This window comes from Neovison vison, chromosome 6 (genome assembly GCF_020171115.1).
Source record: "Neovison vison isolate M4711 chromosome 6, ASM_NN_V1, whole genome shotgun sequence".
NCBI lineage: Eukaryota > Metazoa > Chordata > Mammalia > Carnivora > Mustelidae > Neogale > Neogale vison.
In genome coordinates, this window is record NC_058096.1 from 49,530,672 (window position 1) to 49,546,199 (window position 15,528).

The following is a 15,528-nucleotide window of genomic DNA, read 5'->3' on the forward strand; positions in this document are numbered from 1 at the left end:
GGAGCTGAGGAGAGAGCGCTCAACTCAGGGTTACCTTAAACTGTGATCCGTGGCACACAATAAAGCCCTTAAATGACACACTAGACCAGATGGACATCACATATATATACAGAACATTCCATCCCAAAGCAAAAGAATATACATTCTTCACTAGTGCACATGGAACATTCTCCAGAATAGATCACATCCTGGGTCACAAATCAGGTCTCAACCGGTATCAAAAGATTGGGATCATTCCCTGTATATTTCAGACCACAATGCTCTGAAGCTAGAACTCAATCACAAGAGGAAATTTGGAAAGAACCCAAATACATGGAGACTAAACAGCATCCTTCTAAAGAATCAATGGGTCAACCAGGAAATTAAAGAAGAATTGAAAACATTCATGGAAACAAATGATAATGAAAACATAATGGTTCAAAATCTGTGGGACACAACAAAGGCAGTCCTGAGAAGAAAATATATAGCAATACAAGCCTTTCTCAAGAAACAAGAAAGATCTCAAATACACAACCTAACCCTACACCTAAATGAGCTGGAGAAAGAACAACAAAGAAACCTAAACACAGCAGGAGAAGAGAAATAATAAAGATCAGAGTAGAAATCAATGAAACAGAAACCAAAAAACAACAACAAATCAAGGAAACTAGGAGCTGGTTCTTTAAAGAATTAATAAGATTGATAAATCCCTGGCCAAACTTATCAAAAAGAAAAGAGAAAGGACCCAAATAAATAAAATCATGAATGAAAGAGGAGAGATCACAACCAGCACCAAAGAAATACAAATAATTATAAGAACATATTATTATGAGCAACTCTACGCCAGCAAATTTGACAATATGGAAGACACAGATGCATTCCTAGAGATATAGAAACTACTAAAACTCAACCAGGAAGAAAAAGAAAACCTGAACAGACCCATAACCAGTAAAAAGGTTGAAGCATTCACCAAAAATCTCCAAACAAACAAGAGACCAGGGCCAGTCGGCTTCCCAGGGGAATTTTACCAAACATTTACAGAAGAATTAATTCCTCTTTTCCTGAAACTGTTCCAAAAAATAGAAATGGAAGGAAAAGTTCCAAACTCGTTTTATGAGGCCAGCATCACCTTGATCCCAAAACCAGACAAGGATCCCATCAAAAAAGAGAATTACAGACCAATATCCTTGATGAACATATTTGTGAAAATTCTCACCAAAATACTAGCCAATACAATCCAACAGTACATTCAAAGGATTATTGACCACGACCAAGTAAGATTTATTCTAGGGCTGTAAGGTTGATTCAACATCTGCAAATCAATCAATGTGATACAATACATTAATAAAAGAAAAAACAAGAACCATATGATACTCTCAATACATGCTGAAAAAGCATTTGACAAACCACAGCATCCTTTCCTGATCAAAACTCTTCAAAGTGTAGGGATAGAGGGTACATACCTCAATATCATCAAAGCCATCTATGAAGAACCCACAGCGAATATCATTCTCAATGGAGAAAAACTGAAAGCTTTTCCACTAAGGTCAGAAAGACAACAGGGATGTCCATTATCACCAATGCTATTCAACACAGTACTAGAAGTCCTAGCCTCAGCAATCAGATGACAAAAGGAAATTAAAGGCATCCAAACTGGCAAAGAAGAAGTCAAACTATCACTCTTTGCAGATGATATGATACTATATGTGGAAAACCCAAAAGACTCCACTCCAAATCTGCTAGAACTTGTACAAAAATTCAGTAAAGTTTCAGGATATAAAATCAATGCACAGAAATCAGTTGCATTTCTTTACACCAACAACAAGACAAGAGAAAGAGAAAGGAGTCAATCCCATTTACAACTACCCAAAACCATAAGATACCTAGGAATAAACCTAACTGAAGAGGCAAAGAATCTATACTCAGAAAACTATAAAGTACTCATGAAAGAAATTGAGGAAGACACAAAGAAATGGAAAAATGTTCTATGCTCATGGACTGGAAGAACAAATATTGTGAAAATGTCTATGCTACCTAAAGCAATCTACACGTTTAATGCAATATCTGTCAAAATCCCATCCATTTTTTTCAAAGAAATGGAACAAATAATCCTAAAATTCATTTGGAACCAGAAAAGATATCAAATAGCCAGAGGAATATTGAAAAGGAAAGCCAAAGTTGGTAGTATCACAATTCCAGACTTCAAGCTCTATTATAAAGCTGTCATCATCAAGGTAGTATGGTACTGGCACAAAAAGAGACATATAGATCAATGGAACAGAATAGAGAGCCCAGAAATTGACTCTCAGCTCTATGGTCAACTAATCTTCGACAAAGCAGGAAAAATGTCCAATGGAAAAAAGTCTCTTCAACAAATGGTGTTGGGAAAATTGGACAGCCACATGCAGAAAAATGAACCTGGACCATTTCCTTACACCACACATGAAAACAGACTCAAAATGGATGAAGGACCTCAATGTGAGAAAGGAATCCATCAAAATCCTTGAGGAGAACACAAGCAGCAACCTCTTGACCTCCCTCGGCTGCAGTTAACTTCTTTCTAGGAACATCGCCAAAGGCAAGGGAAACAAGGGCAAAAATGAACTATTGGGATTTCATCAAGATCAAAAGCTTTTGGGGCGCCTGGGTGGCTCAGTGGGTTAAGCCGCTGCCTTCGGCTCAGGTCATGATCCCAGGATCCTGGGATCGAGTCCCGCATCGGGCTCTCTGCTGAGCGGAGAGCCTGCTTTCCTCTCTCTCTCTCTCTCTCTCTCTGCCTGCCTCTCTGCCTACTTGTGATCTCTCTCTGTCAAATAAATAAATAAAATCTTTAAAAAAAAAAAAAAAGATCAAAAGCTTTTGCACAGCAAAGGTCAACAAAACCAAAAGAAAACTGACATAATGGGAGAAGATATTTGCAAATGACGTATCAGGTAAAGGGCTAGTATCCAAAATCTATAAAGAACTTGGCAAATTCAACACCCAAAGAACAAATAATCCAATCAAGAAATGGGCAGAGGACATGAACAGACATTTCTGCAAAGAAGACATCCAGATAGCCAACAGACACATGAAAAAGTGCTCCACATCACTCAGCATCAGGGAAATACAAATCAAAACCACAATGAGATACCACCTCACACCAGTCAGAGTGGCTAAAATTAACAAGTCAGGAAATGACAGATGCTGGCAAGGATACGGAGAAAGGGGAACCCTCCTACACTCTGGAATGCAAGCTGGTGCAGCCACTCTGGAAAACAGCATGGAAGTTCCTCAAAAAGTTGAACATAGAGCTACCCTATGACTCAGCAATTGCACTACTGGGTATTTACCTTAAAGATAAAAATGTAGTGATCCGAAGGGGCACATGCACCTGAATGTTTATAGCAGCAATGTCCACAATAGCCAAACTATGGAAAGAACCTAGATGTCCATCAACAGATGAATGGATCAAGAAGATGTGGTATATATGCAATGGAATACTACGCAGCCATCAAAAGAAATGAAATCTTGCCATTTGTGACAACATGGATGGAACTACAGGGTATTATACTTAGCAAAACAAGTCAATCAGAGAAAGACAATTTTCTTTTCTCTCTTTTTTTTTAATTTATTTATTTGACAGACAGAGATCACAAGTAGGCAGAGAGGCAGGCAGAGAGGGGGAAGCAGGCTCCCCGCTGAGCAGAGAGCCCAACGTGGGGCTCGACCCCAGGACCCCAGGATCATGATCTGAGCCGAAGGCAGAGGCTTTAACCCACTGAGCCACCCAGGCACCCCAGAGAAAGACAATTTTCATATGAGCTCCCTGATATGAGGAAGTTGAGAGGCAACGTGGGGGGTTTGGGCAGTAGGAAAGGAATAAATGAAACAAGATGGGATTGCGAGGGAGACAAACCATAAGAGATTCTTAATCTCACAAAACAAACTGAGGGTTGCCGGTGGGAGGGGGATAGGGAGAAGGAAGGTCGTGGGGTTATGGACATTGGGGAAGGTATGTGCTATGAAGTGTGTAAACCTGGTGATTCACAGACCTGTACCCCTGGGGCTAATAATACATTATATGTTAATAAAAAAATTTTTTTTAATGACCATGAGTTGTACCAGGCACAAGGAAAAATATTTAAAATGTGGCATCTTGGGGGCACCTTGGTGGCTCAGTCAGTTAAGCATGAGCCTTTGGCTTAGGTAATGATTCCAGTGTCCTGGGGTCGAGACCCACTTCCGGCTCCCAGCTCAACAGGATGCCTGCTTCACCCTCTCCCTGTGTCTGCCCCACCCCCTGCCTGTGCACCCTGTCCCTCTCTCTTTCTCTCTCTCTCAAACAAATGAAATCTTTAGGAAAAAAAAAAGTGCCATCTTAAGCCTTATTCACGAAAGTTCCATAATAATGCTTTTAATAGCAATAAAATCAAAGTCCAGATTTATAATTAGAGTACCTTTTTAAAGTATAGTTCCACCACATTTTAAGATATATCCTCTCAAATTTACAAAACAAGAGCAAGAGCAAATGATTCCAATAAGCTTAATATTCTCATAAATTTAAAATATCTTTTCTAATAATGAGATTTAAATTTCAAGAAAATAATTATACAAAGTAAGGTATACTTAAACTAAAGAAGACCCTAACTCTCAAAGCATCACTTCAACAAATACCAGAAATAAACGAATTAAAAACTGCAAATAATATAAGAAAACCCCAGCAAGGATATATAAGAAAACGAAAATTCAGTTTTATTAAAATATTTTAAACACACCAAACAACACTATGTACTTAAAAGAAATTAGTTTTTATTTACCTCCTGCAAAGGGAGATCCCAGTGTTCTGAGCTTCTTAGTTTGGACAGTGGTGACTGAACATGAACATCTTCTGGTTTCGCATTTAACATCTGTGTTATCTGAAATCAGAATGAGAAAATAATTGATTTAACTGAAATATAAATAAGAATTGAATCATGTTAATCGAACTAACAGGACCATTATATTAACCTGCCTTAGTATTTTGCTATTAGTGTTTTGGGTTTTTTGTTTGTTTTTAAATTTTTTATTTTTTTATAAACATATAATATATTTTTATCCCCAGGGGTACAGATCTGTGAATCGCCAGGTTTACACACTTCACAGCACTCACCAAAGCACATACCCTCCCCAATGTCCATAACCCCACCCCACTTCTCCCAATCCCCCTCCCCCCAGCAACCCTCAGTTGGTTTTGTGAAATTAAGAGTCACTTATGGTTTGTCTCCCTCCCAATCCCATCTTGTTTCATTTATTCTTCTTCTACCCCCTTAAGCCCCCATGTTGCATCACCACTTCCTCATATCAGGGAGAATAAGTCAAGCGGGTTTTTTGTTTTTTTAAATAAGCACTACACCTAACGTGAGGCTTGAACTCATGACCCCCAGATCAAGAGTCGTATGATTTAATGGCTGAGCCAACCATATGCCCCATTTTGCAATTAGTTTTATTATTTTTGTTTTGCAATTAGTTTTAAAGAGTTTTAAATTCAGTGCTTAATTTACAGGCAGCTAAATATAATTTTATTTTAAAAACCTCTCATTCAGGTGTCTGGTGGCTCGGTCGGTTAAGCGTCTGCCTTCGGCTCAGGTCATGATCCCCTGGTGCTGGGCTCCCTGCTCAGCAGGGAGTGTGGGTCCCTCTACCCCTCCCCCTGCTTGTTCTCTCTCTCTCTCTCTATCGCGCACGCGCATGCACGCACATGTGCACAAAAATAAGTAAATAAATCTTTAAGAATAAATAAATAAAAATTTAAAACCTCTCATTCAGTATTATGGTAGATAAATTAAGTATCCCAATAGCCCCCTAACCATCTCTTACCCACAGTCTCTACCTCTTCTAATCTTTCAAACGCTATCCCCATAGTTCTCTAATACGCAAACCTAATGATCACTACATTTAACAAACAACAATGGCACCTGCTACTTACAGATAAAACTCTTTAACAATCTGCAGTCTTTAACAATACCCACATATCACCAACTCTACATCCCAACCACACCATTTACTCAACTTCCTTCAAACACGCATTATTTTATATATTTAGACCTTTGTATGTACTGCTTCCTTTGTATGTATATATGAATTCCCCTTCCCTCTATTTTTCCCTTATTAAATACTTCAGATTCAGCTCAAAATTATTCTTCTATCCACACAACTGTCACTCCTACACCAAGGCATTCCTTTCTGTAGGTAATAGTACTTGGTACATTTCTATTATGTTACTTATATTACATGTATCAAACTATATTATAAATATTTGTCTACATGTCCCTCTTCTCCAGGCTGTGTTGGTCTTTAAAAGAGAGTGCTCTGGGTGCCAGGATGACTCAGTCAGTTAAGCATCTGCCTTCAGCTCAGTTTGTGATCTCGGGGTCCTGGGATTGAGTCCCATATCCAGGTTCCTGCTCACCTTAAAGTCTTGCTTCTCCCCCTGCTTCTGCTCCTCCCCACTGCCCATGGGTACTCTCTCTCTCACACTCTTGTTCTCTCTCAAATAAATATTTTTTTAAAATTAAAAATAGGGGTGCTATGGTGGCTCAGTCATTAAGTGGCCGCCTTCAGCCCAGGTCATGATCCCAGGGTTCTGGGATCAAGCCCCACATCGGGCTCCCTGCTTAGTGGGAAGCCTGCTTTTCCCTCTCCCACTTCCCCTTCTTGTGTTCCCTCTCTCACTCTCTCCCTCTGCAAATAAATAAAATCTTTTTTAAAAAATTATTTTTAAATAAAATAAAGAGAGTACCCTGACTTAGTAGACTTTATATCTCCAAAGCGCATGGCTCATGATGTGCTGAATAAACAAATGAATGTATGGACTGTAACCACAAGTTTGAAATCATTTGTTTAGAACTTAAATAACTTAAATTTCACATTAAAGTTATAAACAATAGTTAAGTATCAAATTCAGCCTACAAAATATAATATATAATAAATACCACATCAACTATAATCAGTAACAATCCATAAAATAATTTGAGTGAGAGTACAGCGTAAGTCAAGAGGACAAAATAAATTTGAGGAAAGGATATCCCAACTCTTATTTCACTAGCACCTATGAATTGATCCTCTTAGGTACTAATAACTTAATTATCTATATCTAATCTGTATAAAAAGGTACCTCTTTTTAATTCTTCATCTGCAAAAGACAGTATTATCTCTAAATCACTTCCTTTATATTCTTAATTAGGGAACAACAATTGCTTCCTCAAAGGTAAGGGCTTCAGGCTGTTCACACCCATGGATTCTTTGTGAGCAAGTTAGTTAGCCTACATTGGATTTTATAGCATAATCTGTTTTCCAGAAATGGTCACACCAATATTCCACATCCCACATGCTCTTCTTCCGATGTGCTACTGACAGTCCTCTAACATCAGGTACAGTCTACATTCCTCCCCCTTGAATCTGGGCAGGACTGTGAAGTCCAAGGCTAAATCATTAAAGGCAATACTTGTATTGCTTCAGCCTGGTCTCACATGCTTGTGTATTCTCCCTTCCTCTTTTTTTTCCCCCCCTCTTTCTCTCAGTATACATATCCCAGGAGAACTGAACCAATGAGTAAAAAAATCCTGGGGGTGCCTGGGTGGCTCAGTGGTTTAAAGCCTCTGCCTTCGGCTCAGGTCATGGTCCCAGGGTCCTGGGATCGAGCCCCACGTCGGGCTCTCTGCTCAGTGGGGAGCCTGCTTCTCCCTCTTCCTACCTGCCTCTCTGCCTACTTGTGATCTCTTGCTGTCAAATAAATGAATGAAATCTTTAAAAAAAAAAAAATCCTGGACATCCTTAAGCCTCTATAGTGGAGAGATTTAAAAAGACATAGATATACACCAAGATACGGACTCTTCTCAGAACAGGTATCAAGATAAGTGAGTGAGTGAACCTTTACAAGCCCTGGCCTCCAAGCCAACCTAGCTAACTCCCAAGTAAAACAAAAAAAAGTTATCTCCAATTGAACCCTTCCCAGACTGATGATTCCTGAGCAAAGTAAGTTCAAGCCACTAAGTTTGGGAGGTCATTTGTTACATGGCCCTAGTAATAACCTAAAAATTTACTCAGTTCAAACTTGAAGGATGGGGCACCTGGGTGGCTCAGTCAGTTAAGTGTCTGACTTCAACTTAGCTCATGATTTCAGGGTCTTGGGATCCAGCCCTATAAAGTTCCCAACTCAGTAGGAAGTCTTTTTCTTCCCTGGATTGCTCTGCCCCTCTCCCCTACCCAGGTCCATTAGCTTACTCTATCTCTCACTCTCAAAAAAATATTTTTGTAAGAAGAGCTAAAAAAAAAAAAAAAAAAACCTTGAAGGACAGCAACTAAGATTTGGAAAAAGGAAAAGTTGGTTATGCATGCTGAGTATTCTGTAAAATCAGTTTCTTATAAAATATTCCTTATGTCTGGGGCACCTGGGTGACTCAGTTGTTAAGCAGCTACCTTCAGTTTAGGTCATGATCCCGGGGTCCTGGGATCAAGCCCTGCATCATCAGGCTCTCTGCTCAGCGGGAAGCCTGCTTCTCTTCCTCTCCCATTCTCTTGCTTGTGTTCCCTCTCACTCTCTCTCTCTGTGTCAAATAAATAAAATCTTTAAAAAAATATTTTCCTTATGTCTTCCATGGAAGATTTTATATTACCTTTTCACAATAGTTTATGTTCAATCACTTTACCTATGAATGGTTTAGATTCAGTATCAATGAATGAATTATTTACCCTAGTAAATGCTGATGCATACTTCCATTAGGATGGACACAAAACATAATCTATCCTATTTTCAAAAAAGGTAGTTCTCTATTCCTCCAAAGTATAGACATATGAAATCTGGATGTTTATTAATACTCTATATACTAATATCAGAAGCTTTGAAAATCGAAGTATAAAAATAAATAAATAATAAAAAATAAAAATCCAAGTATATATAAAAATTATGAACAGAGATATATATTCTATATTACTTTTAATATAGAAAAACCAGAAACAATAATAAATGAATAATTAAACAAATTTATGGCAAAACTAAACCAAATCAGATACTATTCAGTTGTTATTAAATAACATGTTCCAGAAGATTAATGATATTAAGGAATTATTTTGGGGGCACCTGGATGGCTCAGTCAGAAAAGCATGCAACTCTTGGAGTACTGGGTGTGGTGCAAAAACAATGAAATTCTGTTATGCTGAAAAGAAATTAAAAATAAATAAAGAAAAATAAAGAAAAGCATGCAACTCTTGATCTCAGGGTCATGAGTCTGAGCCCCACACTGGGTGTAGAGATCACTAAAAATATATATATATAAATTAAAATTTTAAAAAAAGGAAATTATTTTGAATATAAGTATAAAATATCTTTCTTTCATAAGACAAAATAAAATACCCATGATTAAAAATAAAATATGAAAGGTTATATACAAAAATATTTAACAGTAATTATCTCTAGTGAGTTAAGAGGTGATTTTTATTTTCGTGTTCTCTTAGTTTCCAATTTTTTTTAATAAGAATACAATGCAATTATTAAAGGCACGGGAAAATATTAATATTTAAAGCTCCAGAAAAACCTCTCCTGTAGCTTCCTGATTAATAAATTACAGATTTAAATCTCTCACTCTAATATTGTATATGAATATAGGAGAAGCAGATTTCACGTACAACTAACTACTGTCAATATTTTCTACACTCACTTTTTTCTTAATGATTAATTTTTTAAAAATGGAAGCCTTTTTGCAACAATCTCATCTATTCTTAGACAAATTTTAATCATGGTCTCAGCTGTGTACAATCAACAAAGATTCTAAGTTATTCATGATTCTGCAAAGCCTATAATTCCATTTACAAAAATCCAAATGGAGTCCTAATACTCTCAAGTATTTTCAATAGTCTTCTAATACTTTAAAAAGTCAAACTGAAATTTTTAAGGCAAAAATGGGTTCTAAATCCCCCTTCAAGTTATATTTAAATACATTATCAGAACTCTAATAACTTCCCAAAAAAAGCTCAAGAACATTTGTTCTATTTATTAATGTTCAAACGTAATACTAAACAAGCCCTTCAGCAGATCAAGTCACACAGCTACTTTTAGGTTCACTTTATACATAATTCATTATAGTACAGCCTTCAAAAGAGAATGCTATCAAAAGCAGATAATCCGGGGGGGGGAAATATACTGGAATCCGCTGACAAGTTATTTATTATAAACACATGCTCTTTAATTTGTTTAGACTGAAATGACCTCTGCCATGTTTTTAACAGAGAACTTCAAAAGTTTAATCTATTACTTGTTCAAGTACTACATCAATACAAAGCTGTTACTTAAGGAAAATTGGGGGTCTGCCAAAAGGTATAACCAGGACTTACCAAATAAAAGTCTTAATTTTCAATATTCAGAATAGAGTAACAACTTCCCCATGTATAAATCCAAAAACTGTGGATCTCCACAAAGTATTCACACTCTCACTTCACATTTATCAAGAGATCAGTCTTGAATTAACGTGAATTCAGCTATCAAAAGGCCAGAAATAATTTAGTAGACAATTATGTTCCAGAGATTTAGCTACAAGGATAATGACTACAGCGCTGTTCCGTTTTGTTTTGTTTTGTTTTGTTTTAATTAAAAGCAACTCAAGTGGCACCTGGTTCAGTCACTAGGGCATGTGACTCCTGATCTCAGGGTCATGAGTTTAGTCCCATATTGGACATAGAGTTTACTCAAAACAAACAAGCAAACAAAAAACCTCAAAACAATGATAGGATATTAGTTAAATTAACTGTGATATACCCATATAACTGAATACAATGTAGTCATTAAAATGTTTGCCATTGTTTCCCTGGTACTTACGCCTAGTATAGTGTCAAATACATGTTAAATATTCAGTAAGTATCTACCCAGCAATGCTTTAAATTAGATTTCAGAAAATGATGTTCACAATATATAGTTAAGTAGAAAAAGCAAATTATAAAACAGTACTCTGTGATTTTCTATTTTTTAATATTTAAATATGTGTTTATTACAGATGGGGCACCCGGGTGGCTCAGTGGAAAAGCGTCTGTCTTTGGCCCAGGTCATGATCCCAGAGTCCTGGGATCGAGTCCCACATCAGGCTCCCTGCTCAGTGGGAAGACTGCTTCTCCCTCTCCCACTCCCCCTGCTTGTGTTCCCTCTCTCACTCTCTCTCTCTCTCTCTAATAAATAAAATCTTTAAAAAAAAATAAATAAATAATTGTTTATTACAGATGGATATACAGACAGAAAAACTAGAAAGATATATATCCAGGCATTCATTTTGGTTCCATCTGAGTAGTCTCCTTTTCCCTCAACTCAATTTCCTAATTTCTCTACAACAAACTGCTTTTGCTTTAGAAATATTTTTGAAATACTTTAAACACGAAATGTATCGGGGTCTTGGCCCTATACCCATCAAAGCTCTAATCCTTTCAGTAATTTATAACCATAGCTACTTTGATAGAAAAAGCAATAATATAAATCACTAATAAAAATTTAGTATGCTAATTTTTAAGAAATTCTACATTTTTTTAAGATTTTATTTATTTACTTGACAGAGAGAGAGATCACAAGTAGGCAGAGAGGCAGGCAGAGAGAGGGGGGAAGCAGGCCCCCTGATGAGCAGAGAGCCAGATGTGGGGCTTGATCCCAGGACCTTGAGATCATGACCTGAGCCAAAGGCAGAGGCTCAACCCACTGAGCCACTCAGGCACCCCAGAAATTCTACATTTTTAAATGCAGTAGTATAACTTCATGTGCAGATTATAGTTGAACAAATAAGTAAATGTATGATAGATAATAAGACAGAAAAAAAGTTAAAATAAAAAAAGGGAAAAGGCTAGAATAAACTCTGTGGTGCTGGATTAGAATCCAAAGTCTCAGTACTGGGGCACCTGGGTAGTTCAGTTGGTTAGGTGTGTACCTTCAGCTCATCATTTTTATCCCAGGGTTCTGGGATTGAGTCCCACATTAGACTCCATGCTCAGCCAGGAGCCTGCTTCTCCATCTCCCTCTGTCTGCTGCTCTGCCTACCTATGCTCATTCTCTCTCTGTCAAACAAATAAAATCTTAAAAAAAAAAAATTATCAGGGGATGCCTAGGTGGCTCAGTCGGTTGGGCCACTGCCTTCGGATCAGGTCATGATCCCAGGGTCCTGGGATCAAGTCCCGAAAGGGACTCCTTGCTCCACAGGGAGCCTGCTTCTCTCTCTGCCTCAGCGTGCCACTCTGCCTGCCACTCTGCCTGCTTATGCATGTACGCTCTTGCTCGCTCTCTCTCTCTCTCTCTGACAAATAAATAAATAAAATCTTTTAAAAAAATTATCAGTACTAAACTCATGGTTTTTCATAGATGTAAGATAAATACAGAAATACAGAGATATGTGTATCTGTATGCATTAGTATACAAAAATTTTTCTAGTCTTCTCTAGTGAGAGCCTTGAAACAATGACACCTCACAAGCAATGAGCACACCTAGTACCCAGACCTGGATTTCTAAATACTATTCTTCAATAAAAGAACCAGGGCTCCCTGAAATGTATCATGGAGTACCAGAAAAAAGTGCAAAAAAAAAAAAAAGCTGGGGGGAGCACGTTAAAAGGGCACAGGATCCAAACTGAAAGATCTTCCAATACCTACACTAAACATTTTATTTCAATCAGAAAAGCCAATAATGCTATAATAAACTATAACCCATAGAATAAATACCCTTGAGTCCATATTAATAAAAATAGGTAACTGAATAAATAAATAAGAAGAAAAGAGGGGCAGATCTCCGTTACAGGTGAACTTCGATTAATAAATGCAGAGGGAATAAGGGAAATAGAAAATCACTAACAGAATATCATATACACAACTCTTGCAGAGCAGATCCACTGCTACATGGTAAAATAGTGGGTGAAAGTTTAAGAAACAGTATATCTGCACAGATTCAAAGTATCTCTCCCAAGATATCTATTTATTACAAAGTAAAGGAGTAACTTTACAACAGAATGACCAGATAGTAGCCATCTTAAGCAGGTAGTCAAGAATGACATCACCAGTAATAAGACCTATCATTATTGTATACTGTGTACTCCTGACAGGATACAGTAAGAAGGGCATATCATGTGATATTCTTTCTAAAAATCCATAACTTTAATCTAATCCAAAGAAACCTGGATGGCTCAGTTGGAAGAGTATTAGACTCTTGATCTTGGGGTTGTGAGTTCAAGCCCCACACTGGGTATAGAAATCACTTTTTAAAAAGGAAAAAGGAGCGCCTGGGTGGCTCAATGGGTTAAGCCTCTGTGCCTTCAGCCCAGGTCATGATCTCAGGGTCCCGGGATTGAGCCCACTTGGGCTCTTTGCTCAGCGGGGAGCCTGCTTCCCCCCTCTCCCTCTCTGCTGCTCTGCCTACTTGTGATCTCTCTCCCTCTGTCAAATAAATAGATAAAAATCTTTTTTTAAAAAAAGAAAAGAAAAAGAAAAAAGGGAGACCAGAGACAAACCCAAACCAAAGAATGTTCAACAAAATACTGACAAAATCATAGTACTCTAAAAATGTCATGATCATTAAAGAACAAAGACTGAAGAACTGTCATAGAATGAAGGAAATCAAGGAGATATGATGCCTAATGCAATGTGCGATCCTGGAATCAAAAAACAGTATCAGTTTAAAAAAAAAAAAAAAAACCTGAAGAAATCCAAATAATGTCTGTAGCTTAAAGTACTGTACCAAAGTTAATTTCTTAAATTTTGGTCATTATACTGTGGTTATATAGATATTAACACTAGGGGAAACTGAGTGAAGGGTAGATGTAAATGCTATACTATTTCTGTAAATTTTCTATAAATCTAAAGTTATTTGAAAATAAAAAGTTAGGGGCGCCTGGGTGGCTCAGTGGGTTAAGGCCGCTGCCTTCGGCTCAGGTCATGATCCCAGCGTCCTGGGATGAAGCCCCAGGTCGGGCTTCCTGCTTTTAAAGCAGGGAGCCTGCTTTCTCCTCTCTCTCTGCCTGCCTCTCTGCCTACTTGTGATCTCTGCCTGTCAAATAAATAAATAAAATCTTTAAAAAAAAAAAAAAAAGAAAGAAAGAAAGAAAATAAAAAGTTAAAAAAATACTGTCGTACATCTAAAAACAAGAAAGAGAAATATATTATGAATATCTAATGGTGGACTTTCAACTGCATGAAGCAGCAACTGAAAACAGAGCATTTCATTTCATTAGAGGTATTAAACACAAAAGAAGAGGTAGTCAACAGAGGTATTTAAAACTGGGTATGACAACAATGTAAGAATTTATTTTTACTCCCCCTCACTTCCAGCACTTAAGCCAAATCCAGAATTTTGAAAGAAATCATACCCAGAAATGTGAAATAAGCCAAGGTAGAAGAGTACCTAAAGACATGCTCTGTTCGGTCTTGTCTGTATGCTCTTGATTCCCTCCCACAGCTCTCATTATGATTTCTTCACTTTAATCCATGAAATATGCCAAATTAAAGTTGTCTGTGCCAAATTAAAAGTCCTCCATGCATAATCTGGAATGCTTCAGAAAAAAGTGTCTAATGAATTTTGAGGTATATCAGGGAACTACGGTGCTTAAATCACAAAATTCTAGGAAAAAAAAGATAATCTTTCTAAAAAGAAACTAAATTTTTGAAACACTTCCAACATAAGTAGAAAATTCACTTTGCTTCTTTTGTTACTATTCGCATACATGGAAGGAAGGAAGGGGGAGAAAGATAAAGAAAGAAAGGAGGGAGGGAGGGGAAGGCGAAGAGAAGGGAGGAAGAAAAGAAGGAGGGAAGGAAGAAATTTTAACAGGTATTTCAATTAGTAATTTTCAGCACATGACTTGAACACTTTCCTCTATCTACAGTAAAAAATGAATGAATGTGAGGTATGCTAATATATCCAGTTATCAAAGAAATACAGAAATGCTGGGTTATGTTTTATACAAAATCTAAAACAAGGCTTAGAAATTATACTGACACATCTTACAATGATTTAAACAAGGCAGATCCCAGAAAGTGTTTCTTTCTTTGTTAACCTTTAAATTAATTAGGATATATCATTCCCTGCAAAACACTAATTAGTTAAGGTTTTATAACATTTTCTTTAAGTTTTTATTTAAAAGACAAATAAAATACTTTCACTATTGGTAACTCTAAAGATAATGTATAGATTAAAAGCAAAACTAATGCATACCTTATGTAACTCAGAAGATGAAGACTTTTTCCTTTTTCCTTCTGTGACAATTTCTACAAAGACATGGTAAAAATTATCATTTAACATCTAAATGAAATAAACAATGTGATAAAACAAATCCTTTCATAGCCATCCTTTGTTTTAAAGTAACTTGTTAGCGTTAGAATTTACATTTATACATTTTACAGAACCTAACAGACTAAACATAAAGGTCAAAAAATAATCAGAATAGCAAATTCTCACAAAATGCCTTCATTAAATAATATATGTATGATTACAATAGAAAAAAGAAGAAAATGCTCTAAGAACTAAAAAAGATATTCCGTGGCAAAAGTCCAATAGGTGTTTAATAAATGCTGGTTGAA

General features: G+C 36.9%; 1 protein-coding gene across 4 annotated transcripts in view; it reads right to left on the minus strand.

The window, feature by feature from the left end:
• The window catches only part of SENP7 (SUMO specific peptidase 7), a 163,121-nt gene that overhangs the window by 127,039 nt on the left and 20,554 nt on the right, over positions 1 to 15,528 (minus strand). For all 4 annotated transcript variants that reach the window (XM_044251267.1, XM_044251266.1, XM_044251265.1 and 1 more), the window contains exons 2-3: positions 15,164 to 15,216; positions 4,779 to 4,877 (exon numbers count right to left, since the gene is read on the minus strand). In XM_044251267.1, the coding sequence (XP_044107202.1) occupies positions 4,779 to 4,877; positions 15,164 to 15,216 (152 nt within the window). The remainder of the gene's footprint in view (positions 1 to 4,778; positions 4,878 to 15,163; positions 15,217 to 15,528) is intronic.